This window comes from Argiope bruennichi, chromosome 2, assembly GCF_947563725.1.
Source record: "Argiope bruennichi chromosome 2, qqArgBrue1.1, whole genome shotgun sequence".
In the NCBI taxonomy this organism is placed as follows: domain Eukaryota; kingdom Metazoa; phylum Arthropoda; class Arachnida; order Araneae; family Araneidae; genus Argiope; species Argiope bruennichi.
Window position 1 is genome coordinate 103,123,837 of NC_079152.1, and position 20,729 is coordinate 103,144,565.

At 28.5% G+C, this 20,729-nt stretch overlaps 1 protein-coding gene across 3 annotated transcripts; it reads right to left on the reverse strand.

Annotated features, from left to right (window-relative positions):
* Nucleotides 1-1,371: 1,371 nt before the first annotated feature.
* On the reverse strand, nucleotides 1,372-20,431 carry LOC129961844 (melanopsin-B-like). 3 transcript variants are annotated; one of them, XM_056075426.1, is made up of 2 exons: nucleotides 20,376-20,431; nucleotides 1,372-2,713 (listed from the first exon to the last, which is right to left on the reverse strand). In XM_056075426.1, exon 2 carries the CDS (start codon nucleotides 2,700-2,702, stop codon nucleotides 1,710-1,712), a length of 993 nt encoding a protein of 330 aa, XP_055931401.1. In that variant the 5' UTR covers nucleotides 2,703-2,713; nucleotides 20,376-20,431; the 3' UTR covers nucleotides 1,372-1,709. The 3 variants fall into 3 exon arrangements, with proteins under 3 accessions (XP_055931401.1, XP_055931403.1, XP_055931400.1); XM_056075428.1 differs by lacking the exon at nucleotides 20,376-20,431 and adding an exon at nucleotides 10,795-10,844; XM_056075425.1 differs by lacking the exon at nucleotides 20,376-20,431 and adding an exon at nucleotides 5,134-5,739.
* Between the last annotated feature and the right edge of the window lie 298 nt (nucleotides 20,432-20,729).

Consider the following 20,729-nt stretch of genomic DNA (forward strand, 5'->3'; position numbering starts at 1 on the left):
ATACTTTCGATTTATAGAAAAGTCTTATTAATAATTTTTTTATTCTAAAATGTTAAAAATATTTTATTAGAGACTTTAGTGATGAAGTGACAACAAACTTTTTTTTCTTCTTAATATACTTTATGAAGAAAACATCGAATACAATTTACCTTATTGGCAAATCATCATTCACCAAAACCGCACTCAAATTCACTGTTCTCTTCTTATTCAAACATTATCAGTCAAGTTTTATATTCATTATCAGGTATTCTTTTATGAAACAGGCTACTTTTAATATTTTTTTGGTAACGAGAAAAATGTTGTAGTTTTAATATTTGATATTTTGTTTAAAGGATCTTTTATTAAAGAGTATCTTGAGAACTGAAATTTCTAGTAAACTTGCTCTGGATCGTATTAATTAATTAATTAATCACCAGCTTTTTACTTCACGATTAAAACACATCTATGATAAAAACGAACTGGAAATTATGAATAAAATCAATATTTTTCACTATTTTTTTCAGAATTTGGCAAAAATTAATCACAAGTATATCTATTTGACATAAAAGGTTTTTTTATGAATCAACATTTCTAATTTTATATAAGTAATCAAAAACACTTCTGCCATACATTTTTTTAAAACATGATTAAAAATGGTTAAATATTATTATAAGATGATAATAATGAAATAAATTTAAAAAGTGTAAATTGAGTTGGTGACATAACCATGAAATAACTGGTAAAACTAAATGGTGATAACCAAAGATCATTATAACTTTTAGGAAAAAAATATTTGTGTATAATCCTCTTCTTAAACTTACTATGGTGATACTATGAAACTTTGATTAATATTTATGTAACATTACAGATTCTGAAAATTTCTGCAACTGTAAAATTATGAAAATGTTTTGTACTTCTAATATCTCATGAGGTAAAAATAACTAAAGGTTTAAAAAAATGGTATTTTAATTAAATAATAAAAAGTGATAACATGTATATGGTAATTGCTAAGTTCAAAAATAATTCTCTTCTTAAGCACAACCGGAACTAGATGCTGATGAAACTTCAAAGGTAACTTACAAGGTGTAATTGCCGTTTAAGCACAAACAAAGATAAACAAATCATAGTGATAAGCAAAGACGCTATAATTTTACTAAAGAAATTCTTGTAGAATCACTGTATTCTATAAAAGTAACATAAATATTCCTGAAGATTTGTCTAATCGCAAAATTATGGAGAATATGTTGATCTGATCTGATGTTATCTGATGTGTAGAAATAATTGGAAATAACAGTATGGAACATAAAATTAATAAAAGAATTTTATTTATAATACAATGCCCTTAATAAAGTTCACTGCAGATCCAAAGAAGCATGGCTCTATGAAAGGCTATGGAAACCATATGTAAAGGTTATGAAGGCATGTTCAATTACAATCAATCAATTTTATATGTATATGTTCAATAATCAATTTTATATGTATATCACATCTGCAATCTTTGAAGAATAATTAGCCAAAAATAACAGTTTGATTTATTAATACAAAGTCAATAATAAAGTCACTATAAATCCAAAGAAGCATGGCTCTACAAAAGTCTATGGAAACTACATATAGGATTGTGAAAATAGGTACATTTGCAAGATTTTGGATTTATATTAAATCTGCAATCTTTGAAAAGTATGATTAACAGAATATAATAGGTATGGAGAAAAAAGAATAAAAATTTCAACTTATTCCATTTCCTTCATTGAATTTCCAAACAGATATGTATATGTAGCTTTGAATTTGTCGAAGACCATCTGTAAAGTATTTAAAAACGCCTGGCGGTGATCTTTCCTCAAAAGAGCATAAATGAATGGATTGATTGCTGCTGCTGTAAATAATAAGCCTACAGGTGCTAAGCAAAATCCATCAATTATTATATTTTTGCCGATTATAGCCGATCCAATTTTAGTTATATAATAGCTTGGCACACAAATAAAATGAGCCAAAACTAAAAAATAAAGAGACCTTAAGGTTTTTGTATTGCTTTTGATGCCTAACTGATGACCATTTCCACCAGCAATAGTACGATTCTGAAAAACTACTATTCGGGATTTTCGGATAGCGTAAACAATGGAAATGTTGCTGACCAATAACAGAAAGGATGGTAGAAAAAAACTAAGTGTAGCTGCTGTTATCGCATATGCAGAATTCTCCTTAGACCACTCAGGAGTGCACATTAGTTCCCAATCCACGAAAGAAACCCAATCGGCAAATCCTGCAATAGATGCCAAACATAAACAATGAAACCATATGTAGGCAATTACTATTTTAACCCTAAAAGACGTTACCAGATTTCTGTACTCGAAAGGCCTATTGACTGCAATTGCTCTGTCGATATTGATAGCTGCTATACTCATATTCGAACATGTGAAAAATGTACTGTTGACGACAGCATGTACGCGACAAGCTACACCCGTTACACAATATGAATTATGAATTAAACACAAAATACAAGGCAGCATGACGTACACTGAGCACAAGAAGTCTGAGATTGCTAGATTTGCAACGAAAAAACTTCCTTTCTGAATCCTCAGGTGTGAACATGTGGCAAACGATAATAAGACAAGTCCATTCCCTGCCATTGAAACACTAGAAAGTAGAAAGATGAAGATAGCCGCTATTGTGTTGAAGGACTGAGATCGATATGGAATGCTGCACACGCCTGAGGAAATGTTCATCGGGTTTGGTCCTGAAAGAAAAACATTTATTTATTTTAGATATTTCTAGATATGCTAATTTTTATTTACAGTACATGGGTAATAAGAGTAGAGAATTAATGCCTTATTATTAATAAGTCTTCTCTGGCGATCAATTGATTCCCCGGGGTTGTTAAAAAATTGAATTATTTCTTTTCACGAGATAAATAGTTGCTACAAAATTCATTAATATTTTATGTAATTTGATATTTATGGCTTCCTCAGAAAATATTTTTAATATCAAATTTTGATGGACTTACTACTTTCATAATTTTAAATATGTTCTTTATTGATCATTGTGCTATGTATTTTTCTAATTTTCTCTCCATATTATTATACATACAATTATAACACATGATAGAGCAATAATATTAAAAATTTTGCTTGGTTTAAAAATTTTTACTATTGCTTGATTCTGAAGTTAAACTTCAATTATAAATATAACGAAATTTCAAAAATTTTATTAAAACTTGCTGTAGTTTGCACAAAATGGAAAAATGAACTCAGTCCTCATATCTTGATTATGAAAGCCAGAATAAAATGCTAGTACCATCAATTAAAACAATTTTTGAAATCCACATCAATTTATGAAATATATAGCAGTAGTATATATTTAAAATTCATTTAAAATTGAAAATAAGATATCCAGAAATATTATCGAAATGATAATTTTTGAATTTTTAGATGAAGTGTCAATCACCTTTATACCATAGAATTTTCAGAAATAATTACTAAAAAATAATAATAATTTGCTTAATTTTTAATTACAATTTCAAAATTAATAGTGCATATTCCTTCCCTCCAAAGTACATAAGTACCATGTTTGATAATTCTTCGGCATACTTTCTGGACTGTAGATCACCAACACACACGCATACATACACACACACACACATTTATTCATCTTTATTATAATAGAGGATGGGAACAATATCTTCTGATGAATGAAGTAGATCACGGTCAGCGTGAACTGATTTTACAATATTACAAATTGATTTGCTATGATTTTCCACTTATACACTATTGTAATATATCAAAATGTTCAGACGACTTTAATCTTTAAAAATGTATGTAAAACTTCTAAATCTAATCCTATATTCATTGGAAAAAATTATAAATATATGATCAGTGATACCTTTTCCCCCATCCCTTCTGTATAAAACCCAGAAATTTTACTTCTCCAAAAATTCCAGGGTTTCTCAGCCAAATCAAAGGCAAAAACTGAATTACTTTACTTCTGTTGCATGATCAATATAGAGACTGATAAAACTGCAAAAGTGTTTCGTTTAAAAGTGTATATGATTTCTTATTAATAGTTTTTAGAGAGTTGCAGAACTGTACATTTGCAGAGCTAGTCGCTAAATCGTACATTTTGTTTATAGCAACATTATATTCCATTCGATTAAGTGCCAATTTCTAACCTACAAATAGGCAAGTCACTTTTGTTTTGTATTGTTAACTTCATCAAAAAAACGGAAACTTTAGAATTAAATCACTGCTAAAAATGATGAATTTTATACAAATTATATGAATGCAGAGCTAAATAAAATCCATCTTAATAAGCAAAATATAGTTTTTCAATATTATTTAATAGGAATAAAAGAAAATCACATATTTCTGATAAGACGTAGCGCGGAAAGGAAGCACGTTTCTAATTTAATACCATTTAGATGTCGGAGGGATTCAAAAAAGCATTAAAGTAATTACGAAAGAAATCCTACATCTTTACACTCGGATGGTGCCTTACTCTCACCATACAAGACTGTGTCGTTCATTTTAACGGTTTTTTTTTATTTATTTTTCAATTTTTATTTTATAAACGTCTACAAAATGGTAAAAAGGTGTAGATTAAATTTTTCAGTGAAATTCGACTTAAAACAATTATATATATTTATTTTTCAGAACAATAAACAAGCCCTTGTATTAGGTGAATAATTATGCATCGGATCAATTTTCCGAGTGTAAAGGGTTAAAAAATTTCGAAAGAAAGATTTCATCATGGAAAAACTGTGATAAAGATAATCAATACAGTTATCTAAAATGTTACATTCTAAATGTGTAAGTAATAGTCTATCATTAATTAATTTTCTTGTTTATTATTTCTATGATATTCATTATTATTAATTATTTAAATTCAGTTAATTTTCTAAACTACCAAATTTTTTTTAAAAAAAGACCTGTTTTTTAGTAATAAATATATGAATTTGCAAGTAAAATATAATTTTTTTGTTGCTCAGTATTTGATAACTATAATAAATAATACTGAAAATTTAAATATTTTGATTACTATATTGTAATGTCTTATTAAGTACCATATAAATATTTAATAGACATTTAAGTAAATTTATGTTCACCTTTACATATATTTTAATAAAGCAGGGTTAAATATTAAACTGTTCTAATAATAACTCACCTCCACCAAAACCAATTGCCATTTCTTCTGCTGACATTTCCAGAAGATTCCCGTATGCAAAACAACTTTAATAAATGTTCTTCTCTTTCTTGGATACAAACCAAACTCTGAATTCTCTATAATTAGATTTCTCTTCAATTGCATTAACAAAGAACAAAGTTTCTTTCATTCTAATCAGCAAGCAATTGTATGGAATATTGATGCATATATTTTATCCTTTTGAATTCAATATTCTAAAGAACCTAATGCATAGTAAATCTCATCTTTTTTTCCTTCATAGAAACACGTTTTAATATAAGCTAAGCCTAATTACCACCTTTCAAAATGTGAAAATCCATGAAGAAGCATCTAGAAAAATTACACCAACTTCATTCGATTGGAATTTATTCTTAATTCCAATCGAATACCCATGTCAAAGGCAGTCATCGCTTTCATGGAATCAATATGAATTTCGAAGCAGAACGCAGCATCATAGAACACGGTTTATTCAAAAAATTAGGCACGTTGTTAATTTAATGCGAAACTGTTAATCTCTCATCGGTTGTAACGAAGAGAACGTTTTACCATAAAGGAAGCAATTGCATGAATGGTCCATTAAAATTATCTCGGAACTAAAGCGTAAAGTGTGTTTCCACAGGAAGTTATCGACAGGTGGTTATAAGCATAATGTTAATCAAGGTACTTTGTATCCTCTTATCAGTCATGATATATTTCATCCCGGGCATTTAAACATAATCGCAAAAGTAAATGCATTACACATGCATAGGAAAGGAAAGTATTAGTTTCATCATTCGCCCCCTCTTTCTTGTGATAAAGTTGTGATCCTTTCATGCGTTTTAGGTTTTAATAAATAATGATGTGTAATTTGGATAAACAAAATTGGGATGATTTTTTTTTATAATTTAAAGAAAAACTGTTTTTGAATTTTGAATCATTTTTTATGTATTAATATTTAACTGAATTTACAGGATATATTATTTTCCTTCTATTTGAAATCATAAAAAGATAAATATTTGCCGAATGTTTTTTTGTTCATTTTTTGATATAGAAATACAGTTAAAATGCTTAGTAGATTCATAGTAATCGGCAAATTAACTATTATTATATTTTAAATTACGATACATTGTTTAGTTTCTCACTTTACTTAGATGATATGTAAATTACCTAGATTATGTTACCTACTAGGCAATCGTTAAAGTGAAAATAAATTTTTCTCTGGAATAATGGCAGATGCTTTTTTTTTTATTTTCTTTTTTCATTAGAAAGTCATAATGAGATAAATATTTGTCGAATGTTTTTTCTTCATGCACAAATATAGTTAAAATGCTTAACAGATTCATGGTAATCGGCAAATTAACTTTTTCGATACGCTAAATTGTGAAACACTCTTTAATTTCTTACTTAGATTATTCGATGATTACCTAGGTCATGTTACCTACTACGCAGTCATTGAAGTGAAAATAAATTTTTCTCTTGAATAATGGCAGATGCTTTTTTTTATTTTGTTTTTTCATTAGAAAATCATAATGAGAAAAATATTTGTCGAATGTTTTTTCTTCATGCACAAATACAGTTAAAATGCTTAACAGATTCATGGTAATCGGCAAATTAACTTTTTCGATACGCTAAATTGTGAAACACTGTTTAATTTCTTGCTTTACTTAGATAATTCGACAATTACCTAGGTCATATTACCTACTACGCAGTCATTGAAGTGAAAGTAAATTTTTCTCTTGAATAATGGCAGATAATTTTTTTTTCATTAATTATGGATAAAACAAATCAATAAAACTAGGGGCTTTGTAACAGATAAACAAGTAATACTTATATTCCTTAGAAATATAAGAAAATTTATGTTTTAATCAACTGATTGAAAATAAAGAAGGCTGACAAATGATGAAGTAAAATGTGACTTTCCTATTTTTCGGTATTTAAAGAATAAATTAGATAAAAATGAATCAATCAGGAGGATTGTTGGTAGAAACAACTAACGTATAATTTGAATACAAGAAATGAATTGAATGATTTAATATTGTAAAACATTAATTTTTGGCACTTTGACGTTTTGGAATATATTAATATACACATTATTTAGTTAAACTAATGAAGACTCTTCAATTCTGGATGACTCAATTTAAAGTAAAAGGCAGATTATCCGCAAATTAAATAAACACGCTTACGGATATTAAAATACACATTGTTTATATAAGCTGATGCTGATTTTTAAATTCTGGATGACTCATCTTAATGGAAAATGCGGTTTATCTGCAAATTACTAAACAATGTGTACACACTTACAGCTATCAAACTTTAACTATAACATAAATATTTATCTGCTATAGGAATTCACACTTTTTCAATTGCAGCCAAAATGATCAACGTATTTTCTATTATTTTTACTCGAATGATGTTGTTAGGAAAGAAGTTAAGAAGATTTGTTCATTTCTTTTTCTTTTCAGAAAATAATAAATCTTTACTGTGCTTTCAATATTAAATTGATAAAAAAAAATGTCAGGAATGTTTTTTTCTCTGATCTATTGAAGAACTATTGAAATGAGACTAACTCCGTAACCATTAGGAAAAACCTATTAAAGCGTAACATAAATAAGAAATTATCTCGTAATAAAAAGGACACTTTCTTTAAAATAAAAAATTTATAGCTTCACACGAAGTTTATAAATTTGACAAATAGTCTTTCTGGTGATTTCAAAGTCAAAGAAATGGTTAAAAGCTTGAAAATTTTCAACTTCTAACTGTCAATTCAAAACGAGAATGAATCATTTATTATTACGATATGCAATCTTTCTTAAAATAAATTGAATGGTTATGATCTGAATGATTATTTTTGTTCTAATTTATAAACGGAAAATCCAATACAAAGAAGCAGTTTAGAACTTTCTTGCTATTTTCGAATCTTGGGAAGATTAAAAGGTCATTCTTTTTTGGCCATTCTAGAAGGGATAAAATGTTTATTCTTTTTGGCCATAGTAGAAAGAATAAGAAGTTCATTATTTTTGGCCATTCTGAGGTTCTTCTCTTTAGTCATCAGCAACCCTATTGAAACAGTTTTTGTTTTCAACACATAATCTCTATCCTCTCATCATACATGAATTGTTATTAAAAAAGTATCTAAACACTTCTTATTATTCGCAATCCTAAAAGGTTTAAATTATATAAAATGTACCTTTTGATTTATCAATATATTTCATTGCAAGTATATCGCATTTTTGTCATATCAATTCATAGAGATCATATCATCAATTTCATATTCGATTTCGTTTCTTAATCAAATTGTTTAATTGTCATTTGAAATAATTTCTTACATTCCAATACTACACAGATTGGAATACTGACATATGAATTGATGTCAGATCGTCTTTCTTCATAGGAGGGGAAGAATTGTATGGGATGGATAAGCGTTGTGAGGAATATTTTGATTTCACTTGGTGCCTGACCAAGCTATCATGGTAGTTTGATTTTCAGTTTACCCCAGATGCAACAGCATGGCGACGATAACTCATTTCTGATTCCGGTATTCTGGTAGTTCTGAAGATAAAATTGTAGTTAATTTGAAGCAATACAACCGAATATATACAAGAAAAAAGTATTTAGAAGGTCTTCTTAATATTTACAAATGCAAAAAAAATAGATTGTTTGTGCAACTTTGCAACGTTTTTGTTTCTTTATTCTCTTTTTACTACATTTCATTAGTTGATTCAAAAATTCAACTTTGAGATTTTCAGAGGTTCTTAAAGGAATGCACACCAAAAGATATGAACCGAAATAGTTGTCATAATATGAATCCTAAACTACAATTTTTTACTTTCATGTTCATTAATGGAAATGAAAGGAATAAAAAACATTAAACAAATTAATATAAACATATAGTATTTAAACTCATCTCCTTAACCGTAAACTGCATGTACTAATTTAAAATTTCTTTGTTTTGGATATAAGAAAATAGATTTAACAAATATTGAAGACTTTACATTTTATTAAATTTTTTTTTTACATGTTTAGAATTTTTTTAAAATAGAATATCCTCGAAAGCTTATTTCTATTCACACCAAAAAGTTATTTCATTTCATACTAATTTTTTAATATAAAATAAATTTTTTTCTCCATAATTTTTTTTAAATAACTGAAAAATGATAAACATATAATTCTTTAAAAACTTCTTTCTTTATCTATGGAGGTATAGTTTTCATGGTAAAGTTTATACTAAAAAAAATTAATATCAATTTTAGAAGTTCTCGATCTGACATTTACATTCTATTGCATTTTTAGTAGAAAGAATCGCAAATGTGGAATTTAAATTAATTATCTTAAAATTGGCATTTGATTTTTAAAGATAACGCAAAATAAAATTCTACTTTCGATATTTAATCATTCATAGATTTATTGTTTTACTTTATTCATTTAAATCTTTATTAAATTGTATTTGATTGGTGGCCTTAGCATGCCTTGTTCAATAAACTTACTAAAAACACCAGTTTTATTATTATTTTTAAGGCTTGGTTTCCAAAATTTTTACTAACCCTTATCGGTTCAGTATGATTGAAAATAATTTTCTTCTAATGCTAGCAAATAGAATATATTTAATAAATCGATTACTCGATTATCATTTTTTTCTGCATTATAATTATTTTAAAAGCAAAAACATTTTATCAGTACCTTATTATTTGCTAAAGTAACATTAAAAAGTGCTTTGTTTTCTGTTTCATTTGAGTTATATTTTTTTAACATTTAATCGATTTATTAAATAGCGACCAGTCTCTCGAAAAGAGTAAAAAATGGCTGTATCGATTAGTTTTTTCGAATTTTGTTCCATATAGTCAGTAGTATTGAATCGAAATGCCTGAAATTTTGCACGGTAATGTTTTTATTGTTGCTTTATTTTATTCACTGCGTTTTTATAGTAATTTTTAAGATATAAATTTAAAAGTTAAATGATATTTTAGAGCTTTTTTTTTATTTGAAAAGTGTTCTTTTCTTATTAAATTATATTTCAGTTGATGTAAATCAAGATTTACTTTTACTGATTTATTATATCTTGAGATATGTCGAAATAAACTGCAATATTCGTTTAGCATTAAGACACTTAAATTTCATACGTCCATAATTCGTCATTAGCAACTTTGAAATTGCAAATTTGATATGTGTTGGTGCTAAGCTATTGTGAAAATCTTTAATTTACATTATAAATAAGATATTGCCATTTGAAAAGCGTGTTATTGTGAACTTTAACATTAAAAAGACGTATTGCGCAAACAAAAAATATCCTAAATAAACATACATTTCTAGAGATAGTTTATTTAGGATGATATAAATTTCGGTTTTAATGCTTAATAATTAACTCTTGAATATCGTGATCCGTTTAGATACTTCTTACGGAACTGTAAAACGGGATACAGAAGCAAATTATCTACAAGTCGATTAGATACCCTATAGATTAAATAAGAGAGTGGAGCAAAATTCAGATACCTGAGTAGCAGTCTAATGTACAGTGATATTATGATGTCACCAAAATACAGCCGAGTGAATAGGCTAAATTTGTCTTTTAAACTTGTTTATTTATAACATCACAGTCGGACAAAACACACAACATGAAACACATAACATAAAAACATTCACAATATATAAACCATAGGAAATTCATACATTACAATATTTGTATATCCATTCCCAAGACCATTATCTTGATCCACAAGACAGAACACCATCACGAGGCATCAATGCCTTTTACTTTCAACACCACATAACGCCACACAACATCACATAGCACAACACCACGCTGAATCCTGCCGAGAAAAATCTCCGTCAGCCAAACGTACTACTGGTGTGATGTCATCATATTTTTGATCTACACCAATACGGTGCTGACATCTATCTTCTGGCAATTTCTTTTCAATATCAACCAACAAGCAGATGATGGAATTTTTCTGGTACAGTGTACGCATCATTTGTGAAGAAGAGGTAAACTATGATCAAATTGTATCATATTAGTTTCCAAAATTCAGCGAAATAAATCAGGTACATATTCAGACGATTTTTACAGTAAAAGTAGGTTATAAAAATTTAATATTCATTATTAAATATTCCGCATCAGCCAGCGGAAATGTTCTTTTCTTCAATTTCTTGTTTGTTCATCAAGATGGCGTTTTAGGCTTAACATTGCAATGTAATAAATACTATCGAGTTTGTATCTTTGCCTTCTTCACGCATATTTATTATAATCCGACCTTATTCCGGATAACTTTTTCAGCATCAAGACTATGCGTAAAATTTCATTTATTTAGTGTGTTCTATTTTTTAATGGAAACAAACCGATAAACAATCTATATATTGATGGATTTAGTTCAAGATTCATATCCCCAAATTTGATGGGAGGCCGCGGTGGCCTGGTGGTAAGGTCTCTGCTTGTGAGCCGTAGGGTTTCAGGTTCGGCGCCCGATTCCACCGAAGAACCATCATGTAAGGGGGTCTGTTGCACGTTAAATCCGTCATACCAAACTTCCTCCCGCTGGTGTGGTGTGGCGTGGAGAGGGGGGTGCCAGCTCAGGTGTCGTCCTCGTCATCTGACCGCGGTTCAAAATTACAAGGTCCATCCCAAAAAAGCCCTAGTGTTGCTTTACAACGGGATGTTAATATAACTAAACTAAACTATCCCCAAATTTGATAATACCCCCAAAACAATACCATGTGAGAAATTACATCCATTCATCATGTTGCTTTTTTTTAGTAACTCTATTTAATTGCACATGCGCAGATAGAAGGATATATTTACAATGAGATGGATTTCTTCCAAAATTAAATTCAAATGAAATTTACAATTCTAGCATAAAACCCTAATATTATATATCATCCGTCGAATTTGTTGATTTTTGATTGCCTCAAACATGCTAACAAACAGGCAGACAAGATTCCAGAAACCAAATTTTTGGACTAAGGTATGTCTTCCAAATGAAGATTTATCAAAATTTTAAGATCGAATATCTCGAAAATTACCATGCTTCTTTACATGTTTCGCGTACAAGAAACTAAAAATACCTTTATTATGTAAATTTCAAAGATTATCTTACCAATTTATTAATAAATTTATCTTCTGAAATCCTCTGCAATTCAAATTACTTTTCAATTTTAAATTGCAAAAATATTTTGACCTTAACATATATTAAAAGAGGAACTGTTCCCGCCAGAAAGTAGTGTTCCACTTAAAAATAGATTAAATTATTCCTCTGTCGCTCCTAGGAGAATACTCCGCGAGCATGGAAAGTTTACAGCTGTGATGTTTCCCAGGAGTTGAAGGGTTATCCTATTAAATCCATAATTACTTACGCTTCAAGTGTTTCTGCATGTACATGGTAAAGGATAAACATTCTAATCACATCAGATTAAATTTGATTAGAGAAATTCGGTGTGACACGTATGAAGTGTTTAGTTTATTGAATGTTTCAATTTTATTGAATAATTATTTCGTCGTGATGGCGTTTGCTAGCATGAAGATTGTAAACATTTCGTGATGCGCATAGAAAATTTAGAAAATGGAATAATAATCTCCTAAAATAATAGACTCGTGAAAGTTTTAAAATAATTAATAAAGAAATCATTTGGATTCTGGTTATAATTTGATGTAATGGCATTAATGACTTACGTGGTGCGTATCAAAGCTTTAAACACAACATATTTTTCAAAATTATTCAATCGCCGATATTCCCCGAAAGATATAAGCAGTGAATAATAATAATAAGCAAATAAAATCAGCAGTTTTGTGTTATAGTCTAACACTATCCAATTTATTTATTTTGTGTATTAGTAAAAGTTGAGTTAAGCTTTAAATGACTATAAAAAAAGCCAATCATTTAAATATTAAAATTACTTATTTCAAGAGGGATTTTATTAAATATAAAAAACAAAAAAATGACTTTTTTTAATTGAAATCGTGTAATGAAGGCAAAAACAGTAAAAGCGCCAGATTTTGAAATAAATGCTTTAATTTTGTCAAGGAACAATACAAGGTACAATTCTATTTTTCGGTACAATATACTTTAATTTTTAATGTGTATTTAAGAATTCTTGATCTTTCAATAGTAATTGGGGCATAGTAAATAGTAAAAGCGTCGGACTTTGATATAGAGGTTTTAAGTATATTAAGATCTTCATTCCATTCAAGGTATATTCAATTCAAAGTGCAATACAATGTACAATTCCATTCAAGGTGCAAATATGCTTTAATTTTTAATGAATATTTAAGAATTTTCGTTTTTTCAATAGTAATTGCGGCGTCGTTCCTTTTTCTTTTGTTTTTAGACATCGTTATTCTACTTTTTTACAACAGTAAAATTGTATTTTTAAAAATAATTATATTGCATTCTACTTATTCGTGATTATTATATTTTATAATTCACTGTTATAACACTAGTCTATAACATAAAATTGCTTAAGATTCCTTAGTTGTTTTTAACGGATTTTCACATACCTAAAACTATTAGAAAAAAATTCCGTCGCTTTAAAATGTTTTAGAAAAATAAGTTTGAGGTATAATTATGATACAATTTTGTAATTTCTCATAATTGTTCAAAACTTTTGCTTATTTGTGAGATAAATCTCATTTATCGCTTATGAAATTTTTCATTATATAGGTATTTACAGATAAACTTTATCATATTTCTTTCCAAAAAAAAGATAGTCTTGCTTACTGTGGGGAAGTAAGTGTCCTAATAGATAATTCCAGAATCAAATCTCATTGAACGATACTTGTTTATATTAGATCCTCAGATATAAGCATTTTTGAAACCTTGCTACATGTTGGAAGTAATCTTGCATCAATCCTTGATAAACATTCAGTACATCTTGAGGAAAATTACAATTTTTTACCTGCATATCTATAAAAAGTAAAATCTGATCAACTATTGGATAATTTGTTGGGGTTTTAAAAGGTTATTTATGTTATTGGGCTAGCTATCAAAAATGTGATATATCCATACTTCCTGTGATTATTTAATAGTCGAGTATTACATTTAAATGAGGAGATAACTGCTTGGCAACAAGGTTATACATTGTATTCAACTAACAATAGTACATTTCAAAATTTACAGTTTATGAGACAGGAAAATAAATTTCTGTCAAAAGCCTCAAGACTTTTATTCTAGATTTTTCCATTTTTCCAGTTTTCTATGGTAATTATAATAGAAAATATTTGTAGGGCTTGATGCATGGTGATGATGGTATTTGGAAATGAAAATATAGACATAGTAAAGCATAGAAAAAGCTTTGATAACATTGACATCAATGCTGGCAGCAATGAAGGTACTGATTTGTGAGAAAAGCTCAAAACCTCATCTTGAGATTTTATGTTCAGTATTTTTCAGAAAATTTAGAATTCTTCTATGAAGATCTAAGAGAAAAATTTATCAGACCAAGCAAGATGAAGAGATACTATGATGACAAAATACTGACGGAAGTTTACACAGAATACCGATGAAGGTGCATAGACAAGAATACATATTACAAAAAGTTTGAATGGAGAAAAACAGTTTTCCTCGGCTGGGTAGAAAAGAATTAACCTTTTTCATTTCTATCACTCTAAAATGCATAAAGATTAGCTAAAATTCTCATGTAATTGAAAGAAATTTTCAAAATTGCATGAAATTAAACAATTATTTGACAGGTAAATACAGAAGTTATAAAACAATCTGACGCCATCAGGAAATCACAGCTCTGCAAAATTTCAGAGCTTTTGAATAACACAGGAAGTCAATGAAAATAGCTCCCATAATTCCATCTTTATAAAACATTAACAACCCAAGTTGCATAAAATCATATAATAAAAGTACGTAGTGTGAATATCACCATTACTTCCAGTATAAATTCTGTTCTAAAAATTCATTGCATTTGGAAGAACTTAAAGAGTATTTTAACAACTTAATTACCAATTTATCTTAAGTGAAATCCAAGGCTATGCAAATTCATTTTCCTTCCAATTAAAACTGTAAAAACATTCGAGCCTGAAGGCGCATTAAAAGGGGGAACGATTCTCATCAAAAAGTAGTTATCACTTAAGAACAGATTAAATTATTCCTTTTTCACTCCCAAGTGAATATTTTGTAGGCGCAGAAATTTTACAGCTGCTCTGTTTCCCAGGAGTTGAAGGGTTATCCAGGAAAATCATTTATTGCATACTCTCTGAAGAATAGTATCTGTGGTTAAGAATGTAAAATCTTTAGTCTTCTAATAACATCAGATTAAATTTGATTAGAGAAATCAGTGTTTCTCATATGTAGTGGTTAGTCTCTTGAATATTTTAATATCATTTAATAATAATATCCGGTGGTGATATTTGTGTTCAAAAATTGATAAGGAAATATCCTTTTAACTCTAGGATTGTTAATATTCCTTAGAATGAAGAGAAAGTACATGAAAAGGAATGGTAATAATAGTAATTCTCATTCATAATCTAGGGCGAAGTATAATTTTTGAAGTAGTTGATAAAAGATTTTGTAGAGGGACGAGACTCTTTATAACTTCATTATGAGGTAGAGGAAAATAATAGACAAGTTTCATGAACAGTTATTTAAGTATTTTCTAAGTTCCACATTTCACAAGACAAAACAAACACGAACACGAAAAAATACACCACACTCACTCAGAATACAATCTAATATAGACACCCAAGAAGGATCATGGGAAATATACCTTGATGTTAATAAGGTAATGCCATCTGTTGTATTAAGAAAGAAGATCGTAGAGTTATATAACAGCTACAATTTATTTTATATCTAAGTGGGAAAAGTATGAAATAGTATTAAAATTAATAAAGTAAAAGAGAAATAACAATAAAATGCATTTGTTCTAATTTTTGAGGAATTATTTATATGCAAATTCCTGGGTTTTCATTTGAAATTTTATTCTACATCGGCGTTATCTTTCACTTTACATTTCTTTTGGTATCAAGGAGATAGAAATACTTTGTATATAAAAAAGATTTTATAATTCAGTGTTCGTTTTTAAAAGTTAAAAGTAGGCAGATCCTTAATTTCTAAAATGTTTTGCAGCTTAAACTCAAATTATTTGATGTTTCCAACTCACTGTTTTCAGCACTTTGTGCATTATTTCATTTTTTAAAAAAAAGTTCCTCTCGACAAGCTGGAAGGCAAAGGTAAATTTCTTTACATTTAAGTTGCTATTTTCTAATTCCTTTCAATCCTGAGATAAAACCTCATGGCAAAAACAGTCAAAATTAAGGCTTGAAAATCACTTTTTTAACCCCTAGCTTTTAAGATATTATAGAAAAATTTTATATATAAAGTTGTTTGTCTTAATGAGGCGTTAATTTGGCTAATAGGATTTATTTTTCTATCTTCAATATTTAAAAAGTTATAGCGAAATGAAAATTTCAACCCCCTCCACAATTTCACCCCCTTTGAGCAAGATGACCCATTTACGAACTCGTCCGAGATTGTTACATTTTTAACAACATATTTCAAACCAGTTAAAATCTGAACATTATTACTTTAGTTATCCTGTTTACGTGCTAACATCTGTAAAATTTTATGTATGTATAAACTTTTATATATGTGTATAAACTTTTAAACGAAGAGTGTTTTAGGGTTCTAGGGACCATGATCAGAAAAGAACTCAAGTAACTATTCCGAAGTCTTGTCATGAGAACCATTCAATAAGTAGTCTTCCTATAGGAATCTTCCTAAATACTATTAAGTATATTCTTATATATGTTAAGGAGATTTTGGAACAAAATTTTTCAATTAAGTCTACTTTAGTCAAGAAATTAAAAGCTGTTATATATTATATATATTATCTATACTTATAATAAAGCTCAATGTGTGTGTGTGTGTGTGTGTGTGTGTGTGTGTGTGTGTGTGTGTGTGTGTGTTGGCGCTCTACAGGCCAGATCATTTGACATACAGCTACCAAATTTGGTACATGTATACCTTAGAGGTCGGGAATGTGCACCTGAGGTCCCTTTTTTTGAAATTTTAATTAGAATTTTAGTTATTAATTAAAAACTAACTTTCCCGCCAAAAAAATCTTCCATTTTTCCCACCGCCAACTTTTCCGCCAAAAAAATCTTCCATTTTGCCCAACGCCAAATGAGTAAGGCTTCAGTTTTTTTTTCTTCCAACAGTAATGAGGCTAGGGTTAACATTTTTCAGCGGATTATTTCAAACGATTCTGTTTATTTTCTTAATGTTTGATGCGTTTAAAATTAAACATTGTTAATTAATCCATGTTTCAGATTTATTCTGAAGTACTTTTGAATTAAAATAACACAGAATAAAGGAAATTAAAAATGTATAATCTGCATAGCGTTACCCCAACTGGCGTAGAAAAATTCATGCATTTGCGTTACCGTAAGTGGCAAAGAAAAATTCATGCATTTGCGTTACCGTAAGTGGCAAAGAAAATTCACGCATGCGCGTTGTGTTCTGATTGGTGCCATGACAACCATTATCAACGGATGATTTAAATTATTTTTAGGTTAGTTGCATGCTTTTGTAATTAAATTGTATTTATGTTAGTTATATATATTTTTTGTATATGCTTATAGTTTTAAGTACATCGTTTTTTAAGTAGTTTCTTTGAACCTGTTTTCGACCGATTATTTTAAATTCATTTTATTTTCTTAGTGTTTGATGCATTTAAAATTAAACAATTAATTAATCGATCTGTTCATGATGAATCTGAGAAAATTTTGTTGACAAATTCTTGAGATATTACATAACGTAAGAAGGATATTCTTTAGTGCCCATAAAGTTTAAACGCTCAGTAACTCTATTATCAGTAATCATATTATTAAAAAAAATGCTTTGTTTCAGTAAAAAATATTATTATATTAATTGCAGATTCATCATTTACACTTTAATTTAAAGCATAATTTCTACGAGGGGTAACAGAAAATTAGAGAGATACATATCACGCTATGATTGAAGGCCTTTATAATATTATGAGTGAATTATATGACTCTCAAATTTGAAGTTTTAAAATATTTTGCTGAAGAATCTATTAAAGTTGGAATTGCGTAAAATATTTAATGGTACGACCGGAGTTTAACACCCTGCTAAGCGCAATTTTTAAAAATCGCCAACAACGGCCTTGCGAAATGTTCAAAAGCAAAGGAGCAGATCTTCAATTATAGTCCATAGTAAAGATTGCCAGCTTTGGTGCGTTATCGCAACTTGGCGAAGAAGGGGGTTAAACTCCGGTTCAACCTATTTAATTAGTAAAATTTAAACGAACATTAAGATTGGCTAACCGGCTGGTCGCCAAAGGCGGCTAGTATAAAATAATTTTGCGGTACTCGCATACATTGATTAGACTCCAGATCTGTTGAATATAAAGATCAGTAGCACTGTTACCATGCATAAGTTCTTGTTTTGACTTATTTCTTGTCACAATTTTCAGATTGCCATTATTAATTCTCGGAAATCATTATTGAAATTAACTGTTACTTTTGCATCTAAGTATTTTTTTTATTTTCTGTATTAAACTAGCACTGATACCTACATAAATTCTTGTTTTGACTTATTTCTTGTTACAATTTTCAGATTGCCATTATTAATTCTCGGAAATCATTATTGAAATTCATTGTTATTTTTGCATCTAAGTATTCTTTTTATTTTCTGTATTAAACTAGCGCTGTTACCTACATAAGTTCTTGTTTTGACATGTTAATTGTCACAATTTTCAGATTGCCATTATTAATTCTCGGAAATCATTATTGAAATTAACTGTTACTTTTGCATCTAAGTATTTTTTTTTATTTTCTGTATTAAACTATCACTGTTACCTACATAAATTCTTGTTTTGACATATTAATTGTCACAATTTTCAGATTGCCATTAATTCTCGGAAATCATTATTGAAATTAATTCTTATTTTTGCTCTAAGAATTTTTTTATTTTCTGTATTTAAACTAACATCGCATTTTTTAAGTTATTCGAGAACCAAAATTAAATTCTAACATTGATCAAACGGAAATGGTTGAACGTGGATTCGCTCACCGTCCAAACTATGTTTTCAGCGTGAGATACTTTGGTCTTCGCACAGCAAATATATCTCTAATCATAGCGCATTAGATATGGCAATCGCAAAACGGATATCAAGTAGAATTTCCTAATTTAAATATAACAGATAAGATTGCCTGTTTAGAGGATCTGTTTTGTATTATCTAACTAATTTAATCCTAGCACATTTTAGCTAGTGGGTCTAAAATGATACAGAAATAATTATCAAATTTAAAAAGCAATGGTTTAAAGGCCATTGAGGACAGAAAGATGCCTTTTATACGGAAGTGATAGAAATGAAGACACAACAATATTATTATTATAACAATAACAATATTATTATTGTTTTATTACGAAATCAGAATTTATTGACAGTACAGTAAATAATTTAAATCCCCAGAAGTTCCGCCAACTACTGAAATGGCATGTATTACACATATAAAAACAAAAATATAAAGTAATAATATAAAGTTGGTAAAAACTCTAAGAAATAAGATTGAAATAATTCTTTAGAAATTTCTAAAAACAATGCTATTTTTGATAAGAAATGTAAGTTCTGTCCTAATTAAAGATGTGATTTTTGTTTTTCCTTATTTTTAGCATGAGAAAGAAATGGAAGAGAGATAAGAATTAAATTAAACTAAATTCTTTTTAATGTAATTCAAGAAATGTTTCTACTTTCATAGTTTCCTATAACAATAATAATAATAATAATAATCTAAATTGTCAATAAAGGAGATGATATATTTCATAGCATTCTGGTATAAATGAAAACATTCAATGAATACTAAAATCAACATTTAAATTAAATTAAATATAACGGCTTTAAAATAACACAACAAATATTTTAAAATATCAGTGAACAGCAGTTAAAATGAATATCTAATAAAAATAAATGAATATTGAAAAAACAGAGTCGAATGCAAAACGAAGTGTGGAAAGTAGGATGCTACATTGATATTCCTGTTTCCCAACACTTTATGGCCACCAAATATTTAAAAAAAAATTTAAGCTGATTATTATTATTAAATCAAAAAATAGAAGCTTGTAAATGCAGAATTACTCAACATTTCAAGCAAGTATGGTCAAAAATGAACTCTATCACATTTTTAAATAATATGAATTTTAAAGATATATTTGATATAAAAATATACTTTCATAAGATTGGTCAATAGGATATTAGTCAAAGTCAAAACGGAAAATGTATCTTTCCCTTACCTTTAGAGTATAATTTTTCCTTAGGTTTCCTTTGGCAATCGAAGAGTTACAGTTCTTCGCGTCTGTTATTCTATAAAAAATAGAATTGATGGTGTAACAGAACATAAATCATGAATCATATGTTGTTTACTACTGTCAACAAATGTATTTCTTCATCTGATAACATTTGTTGTCAGCTTTTGGTTGCAAGAAGACATACTGACCGTTTGCAAGCAAGCACTGTACACAAATAACTTATTCTATGCATTATATCTCCGTAAGAATTGCTGATGATTACCTATCGAACGGTCTGGAAGATTAAAATAGGTAACTACTTTTAAAAAAATCGATTTTTTTTGCGATATTATGAGTATT

What these genes read in the sequence shown, in the direction of transcription:
- LOC129961844 (XM_056075425.1), bottom strand. Translation starts at nt 5,170, where the DNA reads ATGTCAGCAGAAGAAATGGCAATTGGTTTTGGTGGAG. An exon ending in GGCAATTGGTTTTGGTGGAG is followed by an intron (nt 2,714 to 5,133) that starts GTGAGTTATTAT and finishes TTTTTCTTTCAG; the next exon opens with GACCAAACCCGATGAACATT.